Consider the following 18,881-nt stretch of genomic DNA (forward strand, 5'->3'; position numbering starts at 1 on the left):
CTGTTTTGGGGACCTGCTACTTGAGTACAGAGTATGCGTCAGAAGTCCATATAAAATAGAGACCACACTTTATTTAAACCAGCTATGAACAAGTTCAGTTTTGATAAACATAACTGCATCACAGATATAGAATGAATGCTATATTTTCACAAGTTAGTAGTGTATTGAGAAGTTCAATAGAATCTTTCTATTAATTGTTCTGTAAAGAAATATTCTTTCTTATTTACGAGTATTGGTTAAATGTTTGTGTTTTATTTTCTTTCGTGGTTGCATTTGAACTGACTTTGGAACTATTATAGATTCTTGGATTTCTGTTTATTCAAGAGAATGCAAAAACCTTGAAGAAGCATGTGGTTAAATTTTATTTCACTGCAACTATTTCTTCCCAGAATAAAATGTTTAATCTTCTTTAAATTCAAAGTTTAGTATATGCACACAAAGTCATCATTCATTATGGCATGGAATCTTTAATACCAACACTATGTTTTTAGGAATCATATCCCTGTGTCTTTACACATTTTCTTGTAGTCTTACCTACGGACCCTAAACAATCACTAATGGGTTTATAGGTAGAAAAAAATTTAGAAAGTAAATCCAACTAGTTTTGTTTTGAAAGTTCCTATGTGCAAATTATTTTGATGTGCCACTTATTTGACTAAGCATTATTTCATGACTACATCATACTGACAAATTTAACATAATCCTTTTGTGGTTTCATGTGTAGGAATTAATTTGAATCTCACAAAATTACATATCAAATTGTTAGAAAGTGCTTGATTCTTTTACTTTTGACAGTATATTCAAAGCACCACACATGAATTATGTTAATAGTATACCTATTTTAATGTTAAGACATGTAAAATTAAAGGTAATGAATTATTGAATTGACTTTGATGTGTATAAATTGAAAGCAACGAATGATTACACTGAAATTTTGTTTTGTTTTGTTTTGTTTTCTAAGTTATAACCAGATATGCTTCAGATACTATCAGGCAATGTTTGTGTGGAAATCGCAAATTGATAGGCTTTTTAAAAATTATTCATTTAAAGATTTATTTTAGTTAGATACCTATCCATTTCTAAGGTTTCTATCGATTGTCCAAGTGTATATATAATAGGTACATATAGACTTAGTAGTATTTTTCGTTTATTTCCAAAAATTTTATGACTTACTTAAACATGCTAGCAATTTATACATACTTCATAGTCAAATGTTTTTCTTTTGTGTTTGTGTGTGTGTGTTCTACGGCCAGTCGGATGTAAATGTCATAGTGTTCTGTAATCTTTTTCAGAGGGGCTTCTGAACAATGCCAGGGATACAAGTGTCATGGATACTCTACCACTGAATGGTAACCATGGCAATAGTTACAGCATTGCCAGTGGTGAGTACCTGAGCAACTGTGTGCAAATCATAGACCGTGGCTATAACCACAACGAGACCGCCCTAGAGAAAAAGATTCTGAAGGAACTCACTTCCAACTATATCCCGTCTTACCTGAACAACCACGAGCGCTCCAGTGAACAGAACAGGAATCTGATGAACAAGCTGGTGAATAACCTTGGCAGCGGGAGTGAAGACGACGCCATTGTCCTGGATGACGCCACCTCCTTTAACCATGAGGAGAGTTTGGGCCTGGAACTCATTCATGAGGAATCCGATGCTCCTTTGCTTCCCCCAAGAGTTTACTCTGCGGAGAACCACCAGCCACACCATTACACCAGAAGGCGGCTCCCCCAAGACCACAGTGAGAGCTTTTTCCCTTTGCTAACCAACGAGCACACAGAAGATCTCCAGTCACCCCACAGGGACTCTCTGTACACCAGCATGCCGGCCCTGGCTGGTGTGCCCGCCGCGGAGAGTGTTACCACCAGCACCCAGACCGAACCCCCACCGGCCAAATGTGGTGATGCCGAAGATGTTTACTACAAAAGCATGCCAAACCTAGGCTCCAGAAACCACGTCCATCAGCTGCACACCTACTACCAGCTAGGGCGCGGCAGCAGTGATGGATTTATAGTTCCTCCAAACAAAGATGGGACCCCTCCGGAGGGCAGTTCAAAAGGACCAGCTCATTTGGTCACTAGTCTATAGAAGATGACACAGAACTTGAAACCAACGAAACTGCTAACACCTGGTGGACTGTTCTGAGTTGATATAAGCAGTGGTAATAATGTGTGTACTCCTAAATCTTTATGCTGTTCTTGAAAGACAAACACGGACTTTCAGACTTTTTTTTTTTTTTTTTTTTTTTTTAACTGGGATTTGTAGGTCAGCCCAGGGGAGAAAGATAACTGCTGAAATTCCCCTGTGCCCTCTCCTTTCCTATCTTTCCCCCTCAGATGGAGACTTCATTATGTTAATGAACGAGATACGAAGAAGATGGCGCTCATTGTGGCCTTGTTGAATTCTGTTGTGTTTGTTCTAACATCTCTGATGCTCTGTTACTATAATAACAAGGACCTGATTTTTAAAAGGCCAGAATGGTTGTTTGAAATTAGTAACAATGCTGCATCTAGATTGGAGTGCTGCACAAACAAACGTAAAAACAAAGGAAAACTGTATCACATAGTGGTTTTTAGTCACTCACAACCTGAATTCACCACAGCAGGAATAGCTGTGGAATACAAAATAAAACAACAAAATAATGAAATGGAGGGGAATTCTAGAATTATATGCTAAATGCATATTTTATGATTTGCTGTATTAACTGATGATAAAACTAATGGCAGAAAAAAAAATGAACAATTTCTATGTAATGTACAGATACTAGCATTGCACATATAGTCAGCTTTCTGTTCCTCCAGAATTTGAGTCCTGTTAATGTAGTGGAAAAAAAAGAGATATTTTCTTTTTCTTTCGTGCTGGTCTTGCAAGTTTGTCTACCAGTAAGAGAGCAAAGTTTCCTTCCTTTCTTCTTTCGTATCTTTCTTCTTTCATTTTCTTTTCCTTTTGTTCTCTTTTTTTCTTTTCTTGTTTCTTTCTTTCTTTCTCTCTCTCTTTCTTTAGTTTTTTATTGCTTTTTGCTTTTTTTCCTTTAAAATTTCACCTGGCAAAAAAATAAATAAATAAATAAATGAAACTATCACTTTATAAGAATCATTTTCTAGTAATACAAACAAATTATTTTTTACAAAAAAAAATAAAATAAATAAAATTAGACTTCCTTCCCTCACTATATATCTTTATTCAGTCAGAGTATTTCCAAGAGCATTTTTGCAAATTAGAGCAGGACGAACTTTTCTGTTTACAGTGCACATTTGTTGTAATGCAAAGCATATTTGGCAAGCAGTTCATCACCAAGACAGTAGCTATGATTCTAGAAGTCAAGAGGTGTCAATAGAACTAGTGGGGCTTCTGCATGTGAAAAAAAAAAAAAAAACACTAAAACAAAACGGTATCCCATAGGCGTTTAAGTGCTGAATGCTCAGTCCAATCCCCAAGTGGGCACCTGCACTATCAATTTTTAAAGGAAATTCACTCCCTTGTAGAAAGAATCAAAAGGTCAAGTTATTTTGAAGTGATTTTTTTTAAAGCTCTTCTGTTTATTAACAGGAAGATTTATTTATTTGACAGGATTTTAAGTAATGTAGGAATACAAGAGGTAAATTAGCAGCACATATAATTTTTTTTTAAATTTATGATCCATTTTGTATGGTCTCAAAGTTGGATGACCTCATTACTAATATTTGTTGTAAAAGTGAAACTTGTTTGCCAACCAATAAACAACTGATTGAGATTTAGAAGATATTGTTTTGCTGTATGTACTATATGATTAACTACTCTTTTCATTTTTCTCGTCTTTCCTTCTGTTTTCATTATATATACTTTGCTAATCCTCTATGGCCCAAATGAGCCATGCAGAAGAAATAAAATCTGCCGAGACGGATAACCTAAGCACAAAATTAGACCATTTTTTCAGACAAAGTAAACCAGAAAAAATGGGATGGGCATGTTTATGTTGGATGAAATAAGATGTATAAATTACTTTAAAGCAGGTTAATATATGTTACTATGTGCTTATTTTATAACTAGCTGGAGTCACCATGCCTACTATAAAAACCAGCTTCAATCAGAGATTTAATTATTGAATTAGAGGAGAGAGTGCACCATGTATTTCTTCCTTCTAAGTCCCACTTCAATGTTTGAAATTCAAAGCCACTCAATTGGCTAAAAAGTGCCAGAATAATGGCAAAGTGATTATCCATTTTATAAAGATACGATATTTTTATGCTAATTTTTTGTTCCATATATGGAAAAAAGTCCTTTCAAAGAAACTTTCTGGATCTTCAGTAACTGAAGAACCTTTTCCAGCAGTGTCTAAGCATGGAGTCCCTTCTAGAGCAAAGCCAGAATGAAATTGCCAAATCATCATTTCCTGGAGTATGTTTTGGTGATTTCATTTTTTTTTTCTTTTTTCCCTCCAAATCTAAACAACACCCATGTATAAATTAATTTTTTTAATTAAGATGAGAAGTAGTTTACAAAGTAGCCAGTAATCTATATACAGTTTAAAAATAAATGACAAAAAAAAAAAAAATTCTGTGCTGGGCCAGAGTACATCATAACCTTGATATCACCTCAGAATATCTTATTCATCATACTTTTTTGGTCGCTTAACATAAGTTTTTTTAAGTCTCCAGATTTTTCCTAAGTTGCAGGAGAACCTCAAGCTTTAATGGTAATTAGGTTTTTTCAGACCACACTATTGGCAATATTAGCACCTGACAGGTGGTTAGCCTATCTGTTGCATAGAGTATATTTGGCAATGAAAGAACCATTTTTAGATGAGTTTAAGGTAACTTCAGAAACACAGACTTCGGTCTGTGGATTATGAGCATTTATGCTTGTTTTGCCAGTTCGACAGAAATCTATGCGAAGGCAGCTCTGTCAGTAAGAAACTAGTTTCACAGAACAATGGGGAAACTACCTCAACTCAGCTTGCTGATGCTGCCAATTCTGATTTTCAGATATCGCTACCTCCCTGCCCATTATCTTTTATGTTTGATTACAGGGAAATTTGAAACAGGTAGCCTCCCCAGCTTTACATAGACCAAGCTGAAGAAAATCACTTGAATACACAAACTGGTGCAGAAGGGCCATTACGTACTGTCAGTTACTACCACGCTCTTGCATCAAGATGAAAGGGTGAGATTCTCGAATTTGAATACATCATAATTGATGTGCTTTCAGAAAAACTTAAGATCCCAAAGACTTTCACAGAAAGAGATTGTTCCCCCAAGTTTTACATGACTATAATAAAACAAAATGGTAAAGGGACTAATTATGTATACATTTCAAAAGAAATGTCTGTATAATCTAACATGTATTCATTTAGTCCGTCTTACACTAGCAAGGGTTGAATTCCTGAACTTGACTTTTCCCCCCCATGTATTCCCTTGTGTAGCTATTGATAAATTAATAATTTTAAAGTTTTTCTTGTTTTTTTTAGCACCTTTGGTTGACTCTCTTTTAATACCCTGTGCCATCCATGACCTCCTTATCTGAATATTTCTGATGTTTATCTGATTTTCTGTAAAGTAAATTTTCACCAAACAGACATCCTGTACATACATATTTGGATAGCTGAAAGTAAAAGTTATGCCAATGAAATAAACCAATAATTATTCCCTAGTAAAATAATGTTTTCATAGTATTTTACTCTTGAACTTTTTTTTTCTTTTCTTTTTGAGGTCTATTTCTTGTTACTTTATCAGGAGACTAGCTAATAGACCTCATGTTTAGCTGATTCACAGACTGTTGGATTGTTGCACAGCCCATGTTCTTAATTGATGATATTTATGGAGAAATCTAAATTTTGTGAAGGAGAAATAGATTTGATTTCCCTTAGGTTTTTTTGAGGGTCCCTCTGGTTCCACTCTACTAAAGTTAAAAATACTAAAACTGAATAATAAATTGCTATGCTAAAATAATTACAATGGCAAAAATGAATTTGTGTGATAACCATTACATTGAAATGAAAATAATCAGGAAACTGTATTGATCAAGTGCAGATAATGGAAACACCCTTAACTTCCTGTCAAACAAGTTTACAAAAGACTGACTCTAAATTAAAAGTGTAGTTTATGATCTATATTTTTAAAATCCCCATTAACATAAAAATGTCAACATATTGATAAAGGATTTTAAAATTAAGTGTTTTTTTTTTAAATTTGTTTTAACTTAGTTGGTATGGCGAAACTTTTCATGGTAAGGGAGATAAACATATAAGAGAATTAGTAATATTCATAAAGAACCCATAGACATAATTTTAGGCACTATCTTCAGCTTCCCCCTCCCCCCACAGGTTCACATCAAGTGACTGGTTTGCTCACTTCAAAAAAAAATGACATTAAAAACTTAAAAATTTACTTTCTGCATTATAGAGACCAAAAGGGAATGGAAAAATAGTTTCTGGGTTGTCTAAAGGCCAACTCCAAACTAATCAGTAATCATCTCCTATTAGTGAAAGAATAATTTGTTTTTAGAAGCTGTTCATTGGTACTGTACCAAGGTGCTACTGCTTGAGATGTTTTTGGAAAAAAATAAACAAAACAAAACACTATAGAACTACTGTATCAATTCAGATTAGAGCGAAAGAGCTATACAAACTCAAACCCTAATTTGATTTTGAGCAATTCTAAAAATGGTGACATTAATGTCTTTTCTTCTCTAACAGAAGTACGTGAGATAAAATGACAGTATGTATAATCTTCCTAGTATACTGTAGTACCAACATATTAAGATTAAATTAGCTCATGTTTAGTAATTCATGATTATAACTTACTGCATAAATAATTACTATGCATTTCTAAAAATACTTTAAGTGTATCTTATGTTAGATTTCTGCACATTAATAAATTAGGAACATGGAAGCACAAGAATGAAGCAGCAACATTACAAATTAGCCTATGGAAACATTTTGGTGCAAAAGAATTCTACATGGAAACCTTCCTGGAGATCATAAAATAGATTTGATGTGAATCGCTATGATAAATTCAGTTTTGAAATTAGCAAATACATCCTTTTTAAACCATCTGAAAAATAATCAATAAATATCTAAATTTTCATTTCTAATTAAAAAGTGATGGTAGCTGCTTCTTTCCTGCTTAGGCCATCAGAAGAATCTCTCTGATTTGCTAATTAACCTCATTACTTCTACTTACCCTTTGCTTCAAAAGTGAAATCAATCTTTAACTTTCACTTACACACACTTACATATTTTGATTCCTTTTATTTACAGCTTGCAGAGGAAATAACTTTGTGATTTTTGCAATGAAACAGGTAGTTACTATGGTTTTGCCTATTTCATTTTCAATAAAGTTATTGCTATACCCTCTTTCAAAAAACTTAGAAGTCAACATGTCTTTAACATCCAGGACCCTTAAGTTATTATTCTAATGTCTTCATTCCAGCTATGTTTTGATTTTTCTTCCTCTCCTTTAGTAGTATGTCACACAAATTTTTCTCATTTATGTCCCATTAGAGCATTTCAAAGGTAAATGCAAACTATGGTTTTTTAAGAAGGCATGTGAAAGAAGAACTTTGACTTATATGAAGAAGTCAAGGAAGACTATGCATGGGGAAAAAACCTCTATTGGGATAAGCAGGTCTTTAAAATCACAGTATGAATAGAAAAAGGGCAGAACCAAGTTGGTAGACTTACGGTGAGGTAGCAGGACCTAAATTAGAGTTCCAGAGAAAAAAATTCCAGGAAAAAATAATGAAATCGTTCAGAGTGGTAAAAATCTTAAACACTGTACCAAATGCAATTGATGTATTAAAGCAAAAATTGAAGTACCATATTACAATTTTATCCTGCTGATTCCACAGGAAACTCCAAACACTTTTCACACTCTTTAGGTATTTCTTGTCTAGCCACACCTGTCTCAAGGAAACATCAATATTTTATAAATGTTTCTTAAATATAAGTATTTTTGTCTCAATTCACTTTCACTCTCCAATCTGCTTACTCTATTGTATGCCAACACAGTTAATGCTACTAGTAGCTTTGTACCTTTTAGAGCTTTATTATGAATCTTTCTAATAAACATAAAATTAATATTAAATTGGAATTATGTACATTGTGCAAGATAATTCATAACCAAGCAATATTCATATTACAGGATAATTTATTATATCTATGAATATTACATTGAGACTGAACAAATAATTACACAGCTGAAAATATTACTCTCAAGTCCTCTCTCTTCAATTATTATAGTCAATCCGTAAAATTCTGCCGACAGTTGTATGACATGTTATCAAAGTACTCCATAATCCAAATGTGTCTAAAAGTATTCCCACTGCTTCTTTCATTCTAGAATGCTAAAGGAAAGAGCTTGAAAGAAGAGGAAAGGAAAGCCGACTTCTAAGGATCTAATTTAGATTAACATTGCCATTCAGAATGAATAATTTTGAAATGAGAATGTTCCACTCTGTGACCTAAGGTTATTAAAGATTTACAGTTGGTCCAATATTGGAGGATTTTAAATTTTAAGAGAGTTAAGTTTTTCTCAATGGCCCAAGAATGCAGAATTTCATACTACATTGGCAAGGAAATGTGTTTAAGTTCCCTACCTAAAGTAGCTTTTTAAAGGTTAAAAATTCCCTGATTCTTCTGAAGGCAAAACTGGCAAAATGATCCTGACTTCAAAAGGAAATGGCTTGGTTGACTTCGAAAAAAGTTTGGCAAAACTCATGAATGTCATCAACTCTTGAACAGTAGGCAGATGTCTTTGGGGATGGAACTCAGGACACAGTGACTAGAACCCAGTGTCTTCTTATGCTGATCACTGCCTAGTCTTCTAGAGCATTTTTAATGCCCTGTATTTCAAGTTGTCACAATGTCTTATGTTTGGGATAACATCATGAATCAAGAGAGATGAGGAAAAACACTTAAAGTTGGTTTCCATGCCTCATTTCAGAATAAAGATTTCCTTTACCATCCTAAGTAATAAAAGATGATATGTCTTGAAACAGCTGTAGACAATCAGAATGTGTTCATTTATAAACAAGTCTTCTTTGTATATTCTGACAATAATCTTTGCCTATGAACTACAAAATCAATAGCAGTAGAGTCAGCTTGATTTCCTTTCGTTTGGCTTCTGTGAATGTATTGGAAGTAGAAGGGTGATCTGGGAAGTTTTTCCATACTGTTTTCCCACTTGCCAAGCATTAAATCTAATTCAAGATAAATCTTTTTTTAAAAATGATAGTTTATTTTTAAAAATAACTAATTAAGTTATTTCTCATCGATAGGAACAATTTCTCTTTTTAGGAACAAGAATATAGCTATTGCAGGCTCTGGTCTCTTACCATTCTCATATATTTACACGTGGAATTAATCTTATCATATACACCTTCCAGATTTCTATCTGTTGGATTTTTTCTCTTGTACAACCTCTCCAACCTTTTTTTTTTTTTTTCTTAAATGCTCTGTACAATCACATGTAAAATCATGAGCTACAAACCTCAATAAAAAATGTCAGTAAACAATAAGTGATGTAGTCACTTTTCTTATATGGGAGTGCTAGAACTTTGGTTTGGGGACAGTGTTTCGTCCTAGAGGACCAATGACACATACACTGCTAATAGATTTCCTTGCTACCCCCATACCCTACCCCCCTTTTCTTCACACATTATAAGTAAAATGCAAGGGCTTTTTGTTTTTTTAATGTCTTCAGAGAGCTGCTGCCATCCAAGGTAACCAGAAGGTGATTTGCTCTTTCCAGAAGGATAAGAAGTTAAAATAAGAACTTACCGTTTTTGGGCGCCTGGGTGGCTCAGTGGGTTAAGCCGCTGCCTTCGGCTCAGGTCATGATCTCAGGGTCCTGGGATCGAGTCCCGCATCGGGCTCTCTGCTCAGCGGGGAGCCTGCTTCCTCCTCTCTCTCTGCCTTCCTCTCTGCCTACTTGTGATCTCTCTCTGTCGAATAAATAAATAAAATCTTTAAAAAAAAAAAAAGAAGAACTTACCGTTTTCTCTTAAAGTTTGCTAATACTGAGATATAATCAAATGTAGACTTATCTGTCACCTAATCTTATTTCTCCCCCATCTCGAAATGGGGGTCTGGTGGATAGAGGTGAGGACGGTCCAGTCACTGGTGAACTTCTGGTGCGAAGGAGATTATGGAGTTCTGGGCTGGGACATGTCTTTCTTCTTTTGAATAAAGAACACAATCAATATTAGTATACAGTGGGGATCACAAAGATAGACATTATAGAATCACCATTTTGCAATGTCAGGGACTCCAATTATTTTATTTACTAACTCTTAGCATCACAAAAATGAACACATATATCAGCTGGAAAAATCCAGTTCAGGTACTTCTCCTTTGTAATATTGAAAACACATTTTCATAGGAATTATTTGCAAAGGACATCAAGAAGAATTGTACATTCTGACTGCTCAGGATTTACCTGGCACTTTGAATAGCCTCATTTAGTCTTTCTAATAATATGGTGAAATGGATTTTTTTCATGCTCACTTCACTGAGGAAATTTAAATTCAGATTTTACAGTCATAGAGCTGGTGAATTTTGAACTAAAATCTCACAGTCTAGAGTCCATTTTCATTATTAACAATGTTATATTGCATCAACCAAATGACTAGTTAAAAAAAAAATCAACCCACCCCCTTTCATTTAAATAAGAAAGGGGTTGGTTAACAGACAGCCAAGTGAATGTTGAAAAAATACGGCGCCCACTTTTAAGACACTCAAAATATTTAAAATCCATTTAACAAGGCAGTCAAGAGATTGAGGTTTCACCAATTTACATCTTTGAACAAATTATTTTTCTAAGAATAGGTTCCTCAACTCTAAAGTAAATATAATATCTATTTTGTATGTGAAATATATATATAATTATATTATATATAATGTATTTTATATATATATATGATATACTTAGTACACATGAAACCTTTCTTTAGAAAATTCGGAAACAGATTCTGATTTAGTATCTCTGTTCTATAGGACTATTTCATCCCATTATCAAAGCAGCATAATAACCACAATTTGCTTGGTGTTTATGTACGCAATTTCTGAATATTTAATCTTTACACAACAGTTTCACCAACTGCACATCTAGCAATTAAGTACAGCATTTTGTAATCTGCATTGAACAGGTCTCATTTGACGGAAAAAAATGGCTCTAAATTTAATTATATCTGAGAGATGCCAGATTAAACAAAGTCACATTGGTTTTGTTTTGTTTTTGTTTTGTTATTGTGGAATTTCAGAGAATACACTGAAAAACTCCAAGAGTGGTAGATATTGCTCTGTTTCTTAACATTATCTGGCTCTGGGGTGCTTGGGTGGTGCATTTGGTGCAGCGGCTAATTCTTGGTTTTGGATCAGATCACAATTTCCTGGTTGTGGAATCGAGCCTTGTGTTGGGCTCCTCAGTGGGGAGTCTGATTCTCAATCTCTCTCTCTCTCTCTCTCTCTCTATCTCTCCATCTCCCTCCCCATTACTCTGCTCTTGCACACATGGGCTTTTTCTCTCGCTCTAAAATAAATAGATAAATCTTTTAAAAAAATGTATCTGGTCCTGAAATTCTCAAGGAACATAAGGAGAAAACATTGAGCACTACCAACCCATGGAACTCAGTTTGTAAAACACTACCCAAAATATTTTTCTTACAATTGAATTTGGGCTTTTTTCCTGAGTATTTTATGTCAGTGAAATGGTGGAGGTGTGACTGCTCCAATATTAATTTATAACTTTATAGCTCATGATAAAGTAATAACGATTGTAACAGTATTTCTGCTAAATGTCTGTTTCCAATCCGTAGGCGGAGGAAGAACAATTAATGAAATGAATCCTGCTTTAAGAATTCTGCCCTAACCATTGAATCCCTTCATGTTAGTATAGCTTTTTATGTTCTAATCTCAACTATTGGGCTACAGCAACCGGAGACAAAGAATATATTCTCAACAACTGTGTTTCTCATTTATAAAGTGCCTATGAATAACACGAGAATCTTGTTAAGAAGCAAATTTTGATTTGTGTTAGCCTGGAAGTAGGTCTGGAGTCTCAATTTCGAACAAGTTCACACCTGTCTGCATGGCTGCTCCCAGTACCAAGCCTTTTACACTGCTTCTGTCTCTCCCTCAGAAACACATTACTCCTTACTTAGGGTCTTTTGCCTCTAGCTGGTTATTTGGGGGCATAGCGGGACTATATTATAGGAAAGGATTAACAGAGTTCTCTTTGCCTCAGGACAATCCAGAAAGTCCTCGATTTTACAAAATTAAATCTATTAATATTCTGGAAAATATATACAAGAGTCTATTCTCAAGTTTGGTGATGAATAGGGTAGATCTGAAGCTGATGCGTGACTGTTTTACTCCATCATTTTGTCTAAAACAACCTGGGAAAGGGAGAGACTATGTGTTTCTGTGTTGGTGTCTGTGTGTAATTGCATGTGTATGTAAAAAACATATATATGTAGTAATTGCCTATAGGAAAGATTTTAAGAAAGTGGAGTTTTCCTCATTAATATTTATATGTAACACACTAGAAATATTTATTAGAGAAATTTAAAATAATTTTTGAGTATGTAAAAAATCTGGTTATTGCAGTTAGAGACACTTGCCAATCTTCTATTTGTATGTAAAATGGGATATAATTACATAGGTAGATACGACAAAAAGTGAAAAATTAAAGAATGCCCAGAAAGTTATATTATTTTGAATTTTTTAGATAAATCCATTTCTAAATATAACTGTTATAATTATTTGTTTCATTCAATACTAAAAAGATTGTTGACAGTAAAGAGTCTTGTCTCAGTATATGATTTAATGAGACAGAAGTCAGCTTACTTTTCCCTACTTAAACCTAAAATGCTTCATCCAGGATTTATTCCTAGTCACAGCATCAGAAAATATTAACATCTGATCCAAAAGTATCAAGAATGTTAACAGGCTCTGAAGGTTTTATATAAAATAGATCTTGTCTATACTGGTGATTGTGTGTTAAGTGTGTTCAAGTAAAAATACACCATGGTATTAAACACAAATGCCTGCCTACTTTTATTAAATAAATCCTTACAATGAACATGATCTTTTGGATAATCACAATTCTCTAAAAACAAGAGTTATGTCTTAATCTCCGAGTTAATTCTCTTTATATATCCAAATGGGAGAATCATCTCACTAAACCTATGACTTTTGTTTTGATATTCATGCTTTGCTTATATAAGATATGAAAATAAGCATTTTATATTTCATATATATACTATTAATCCTACCAGTGAAGTCATATTCCAGAAATTAATAGTTATTTTTAAATATGGGGGGAAGAAAAGTAAAGTGAATTAAATTATAAGCTTCTTGTCTTGCACTTGATACATCTTAAAGCTAATAATTTCTCACATTCTTAGAAACTTTCTAGCACTGGAGTAATTGCCACCAGTTCATTGTAACTGAGGAAAACAGAGTTCCATTGATTCTGTTAGTGCTGAAAAAGACATAAGAAGATACACTAACTGGGGGTACTTGGGTGGCTCAGTCATTAAGCATCTGCCTTCAGCTCAGGTCACGATCCCAGGGTCCTAGGATCTAGCCCCACATCAGGCTTCCCGCTCAGCGAGAAGCCAGCTTCTCCCTCTCCCACTCCCCCTGCTTGTGTTCCCTCTCTCACTGTGTCTCTCTATCAAATAACAAATAAAATATTTAAAAAGAGAGAGAGAAAAACTGAATAAAGAATATGAACCTTCCTTTTAAGCTCTTTGTTTTAAATTTTTAAGTATTACTTGCTATTTTTCTATAATCTAAAATTTCTAATGTAATTGTTTTACAGTTATAACCTAAACACATAGTTTATGTAGTTTATAAATTGCTTAAAAGGTTAAAAATAATCGCTAATAATGTTTGGTTTTAAAAATTCAAGTTGCAAAAAAAAAAAAAAATTCAAATTGCGGCAGTAGCTAACATTGAGGAGTCAAAACGAATTCCGATCCCTGTGGTTTGAATTACACACTAATTCAATGTAACATTTTAGTCACTTTTTAATTTATTTCTAAAAGATTTTATTTATTTATTTGACAGAGAGATAAACCGTGCATGCATGTGTGCCTGAGTGTGTGTACGTGTGTGCACACACGCTCACATGCGCACAAGCGAGGAGAATGGCAGAGGGGAGAGAGAGAATCAGGCCCCATCGCTGACCAGGACCCTGGGATCACGACCTGAGCCGAGGCAGACGCTCAACCGGCAGAGCCACCCCTATGCCCAGCCACTTATTTCAAAGAGAGAATATTAACTTATCCTGCTGTTTATATGTGTTACTATGAGAGTCAACAAAACAGTTCAACGTTTCCCAGGCTTGGCTTCAATTAGAAGCACCAAGAGCATATTAAAAAAAAAAAAAAAAAAAAGCCCGTGCCTCACTCTAGACCAGGTAAATCAAAATCTCTTGGGGGATGGGGCCCAGGTATAAGTTAATTTTAAAAACCCACAGGAGTTTTAATGTGCAGTTTGAGCAAAAAATTGCAGAGTTAACCATTTAAAAAATATTGGAAAAGTATTTGCATTAATCATGTTTAAATATTATACAACTTTGTTTTTCAGCAGGAGATGTAGGGGAGAGACCAAAATAGAAAACTTCTTTACCTTGGTTGAGTCTAGTTAATCACCTAATTATGGTTTTCCTCCCAATTTATAAAGATGGATAGTATACTGTTCATGTAAAATTCAACTAGATTATTAACAATATTTTTCATTATTTAACTCATGGAAAAATATTATTCAAAATCATCAATTTCAGAGTCCTATCATCAATTTCAGAGTCCATAAATATTATCTTGGTATTAAAAAGTCACTTATTAATTTTACATCAGGCAAAATTCACAGACATGTATTAGGAATTGTTTACAGGAACAAATCTTCAAGTTTTCTCTGGGCATTTGACTATCATCAGGCCATATATCTACATGGTTTTTGGCAATGTCACAGCTATCTGAAAGTCTACTTCTTGTTAAAGTGAACTGCCTATAATTCCAGTGAGTGCAGTTATAAGTTGATGAAAGATATTTTTAAAATTATTATTCAAAATGAATAATAAATAACAACTCGAGTTTTTTCAATATGATTCCCAGCTTAACTTTAACCTATATAGGCTACCCAATTCACATTGTTCTTTTCAAGTTTTAATAAACAATTAACCTCGATACCTAGAAGTTTCTCTAAATAGGAAGAACATGGAGGACTCCATGAAAGGTAAGAGAGAAACTTGTAACAATTCATTAGGCACCTCTGTTGGGCTGCCATACCCTCTAGTCTTCTTCAATGGTGAGCAGTCATACACAGAATTAATATATCTTAATTACCTAGCTACTTAACACATAACTTTCATGGGTAGAGTGATGGAGTGCCATATAAGTTTTTACTCTAGTGACAACGGATCAAATGGTAATAGGTTTGGAGCACTGTCTTCAGTAGGCTTTATCCAAAATTAGTAAGAAAAAATTCCATGATGGATCATGTAAGTCTGTTACAATCACAGAAAAAGACCACAGAAAGAAATGATTGATCAATTCATGTGCAATTTATATTCAGAAATTGATTCAGAAATTGTAAATACATATATCTGATACTCATATTTTAGAAGAATCTAGAGTCCTAACTCCTTTTTAAAATATTATTGGTGGCTCAGTGGGTTAAGGCTCTGCCTTTGACTCAGGTCGTGATCTCAGAGTCCTGGGATGGAGCCCCACATAGGGCTCTCTGCTCAGCGAGAAGCCTGCTTCCCACCTGACCCCCACCTGCCTGCCTCTCTGCCTACTTGTGATCTCTCTCTGTCAAATAAATTAAATAAAATCTTCAAAAAAAAAAGTTATTATTGAAGTATAGCTGGCATAGAGTGTTATATTAGTTTCAGGTTGCAACATAGTCATTTGACAATTCAATACATTTCTCCTTGCTCACCAGGGTAAGTGCTGTCACCACACAACACTGGTACAATATTATTGACTATATTCCCTATGGTGTACTTTTCATCCCTATGATATATTGATTTTATAACTCGAAGTTTGTACTTCTTTTTTTTTTTTTAAGATTTTATTTATTTATTAGACAGAGAGAGATCACAGTAGGCAGAGAGGCAGGCAGAGAGAGAGGGGGAAACAGGATTCCCACTGAGCAGAGAGCCCAATGCGGAGCTCGATCCCAGGACCCTGAGATCATGACCTGAGCCGAAAGCAGAGGCTTAACCCACGGAGCCACCCAGGCGCCCCTGCAAGTTTGTCCTTCTTCAGCCTCTTCGCCTATTTTGCCCATTTCCCACCCCACCTCCTTTTCAATGACAGCTGTTTCAGTTATGCAATGATACAAAATAGTTTACAAGGGATGCAGAGAAATTATTTATATCATTCATTCCACTCCTTTCACTCGCTTGCTTTGTATAACCTACTGGGCCAAGTTTAGAATGATTTTCCTTCCCACTATTTTTCACAAAGCTATACCTAAACTCTCCTCAGCTCTGGCCAATCATTGCCTCCAGCCAACCAATCCCTGACTGGTTTCGCTCAGATTCAGGCTAAATTCCATCCAATCTCATTGAAATATGGAATCTCTTTTCTCTTTTATAATCTTTCTTACATAGCAACATCATTCTTAGGCTTTCTTGTTTATTGAATCTTAACCTTACCTAACCTCTCTTGCTTCTGTGTCTTGCAAAGGTTGTTTACATATTAACTGATGTTTCTCTCCTCCATAAATCAGCATCTTCTACTCAGCCTTGAGATTTACTCATCAGTCAGTCCTCTCTTCGGTTTCCCTTCTTTCTAAGCCATTTGTTTCTTTCTTTTTAAATTTTTTTTTCATTTGTTTCTTTCTGTGCAGTATACATACACAGAATTATGGATCTGAAACATCCTTTGAAATCATTTAGTTCAATCCCTTTACTTCACAGGTAAGTAAACTGAGGACAAAAGAGAACATGTGATTTAATTGCTCAGTATCATAGATCATTCACACTATGAGCTAATTCTTAGATCAGAATATCCCAAAGAACTCATTTTACTACATTTATTTTTTCATATTGTACTGGCTGAGTCCTCCTGTTGCAATATATCTGCCTCACATGTGATATAATTTCTCTTCTGTTACGAGAGTATTTTTTTAAAGCCTTTATTTATTTATTTGAGAGAGAGAGAGAGAGAGAGACAGCTCAAGAAGGAGGAGTGACAGAGGGATAGAGAGTGAGGATCTCAAGCAGACGCCCCACTGAGTGCGGGGCCTGTCTCCACTGGATCTCAGGACCCTGAGATCATGACCGGAGCTGAACCTAAGAGTTGGACACTCAAGTGATTGAGCCACTCAGATGTCCCTCTTACTAGGGTATTTTTTAAGATCCTTTGGTTTTAAGTAAAGAAATATAATTCACATTTACTTAAGCTAAACAAAAATACAAAATACCTTTAATGCTATTTACTGATTCACCTAATCAGAGAGGGAAAAGGTGAGGCAAGTGCTGATTGGACAGTGACACTAAACACAACTGGACAAGACAATGAACACAAAGACTTTCCCTGGGGCATCTGGGTGGCTCAGTCAGTTAATCAGTTGCCTTCCACTCAGGTCATGATCCCAGTATCCTGGGATGAGGGGGATCGAGCCCCACATCCAGCTCCCTGTGTAGTGGAGAGGCTACTTCTCCCTCTCCCTCTGCAGCTCTGCTTGCTTCTGTGCTCTTTCTCTCTCTCTTTCTCTGCCAAATAAATAAAATCTTTAAACAAAACAAAGACTTTCATTTCTTATTTTTCTGTTTTTCCTTATGTCCCAGCTTGATACCCCCCCCCCCCCCAGGGAAAGTTAGTATCTTATGGTAGTTGAGTGCCCAGACTTTGAACATAGACTGCCTGAGTTGAAAACTTCCTTCCGCCATTTTCTAGTCTTGTGATCTGGAGCAAGTTCCACTCTGTATCTCAATTCCCTTCTCTATAAAATACGGATAATAATAAAGTCTACTGTATAGGGCTATTGGAATAATAGAGTTGAAATCATAAGTTACTAGAGTGCTTAGAACAGTGCCTGACATATAGAAAATGCTTAAGAATCATTCCCTGTTCTTATTGTAATAACAGCCCAGTCTCTTGTGGACAGTCATGTTTGGTAGCAGCTTCAGATTTTCAATCAAATAACTCCTTGGAAATATAAAACAGCTCTGATTAGAATTATCCAAGGAAGGATTCAGAGTCACCAAGACTGATTCTTGTTTCTTACTCTGGACCTGTTTTTGGCCTGGGGGATTGAGTACCTATGATTTGCACAGCCTAAATTGCCGTTTATATCTCAACAAGGGCAGCAAAGTCCGACAAGAAGAAGATGTGAGGGGGAAGCTGGACAAACACACCCGTGTTAGTATCAGTCCTTACAAAGCTTGGTGGGTCCATCTGAGACATGAGCCTTGTAAATGTCTCTCTTTCATGCTACATATCCAAATGACCTCTATCTATCTTTACCTAATTCCATTTCTATCTCATCAGTGTCATGTTAATCAAAATCAACTATTAATCTCAGAATTCAGTCATATTTACAAAGCTGCACATTTCTATCATTTACAATTAATTTCTATCTTCTCCTTAGTAAGATTTAATTATAAACATCTGAAGAGCAGAACTGAATGTTTAGTTTTTCTATAAACTCTTCTTTTTTACCAGCGTCCTGAATTATACTCTATAAGTTTGAAAATTTCAAGTAGAGAAATGCTACTTTTTCTAAATACTTATGTGTCCTTGAAAAGCTAATTAAATTGGTTTTGATGAAAAACCTTCCTGAAAAAAGGGTAGAAATGAAAATGCTATTAGGTTTAATCCAGGATTAGCAAGAGATAGCCAGAAAAGCTGTTATTCTCACCAAGCCCGAAGGCTTAGA

General features: G+C 35.0%; 1 protein-coding gene across 18 annotated transcripts in view; it reads left to right on the forward strand.

The window, feature by feature from the left end:
- The window catches only part of ADGRL3 (adhesion G protein-coupled receptor L3), an 839,163-nt gene that overhangs the window by 800,378 nt on the left and 19,904 nt on the right, over positions 1-18,881 (forward strand). For 13 of the 18 annotated variants that reach the window (XM_045079821.1, XM_045079804.1, XM_045079807.1 and 10 more), the window contains one exon: positions 1,293-9,499. The exons of 1 other annotated variant lie outside the window; for it this stretch is intronic. In XM_045079821.1, the coding sequence (XP_044935756.1) occupies positions 1,293-2,092 (800 nt within the window). In that variant the 3' untranslated portion in view covers positions 2,093-9,499. Of the gene's footprint in view, positions 1-1,292; positions 9,500-18,881 lie in introns of those variants that run through there. 4 more of the 18 variants (XM_045079816.1, XM_045079819.1, XM_045079817.1 and 1 more) reach the window with 1 other exon arrangement.

The sequence above is a fragment of the Mustela putorius genome, unplaced genomic scaffold (genome assembly GCF_011764305.1).
Source record: "Mustela putorius furo isolate JIRA1106 unplaced genomic scaffold, ASM1176430v1.1 tig00000430_pilon_pilon_pilon, whole genome shotgun sequence".
In the NCBI taxonomy this organism is placed as follows: domain Eukaryota; kingdom Metazoa; phylum Chordata; class Mammalia; order Carnivora; family Mustelidae; genus Mustela; species Mustela putorius.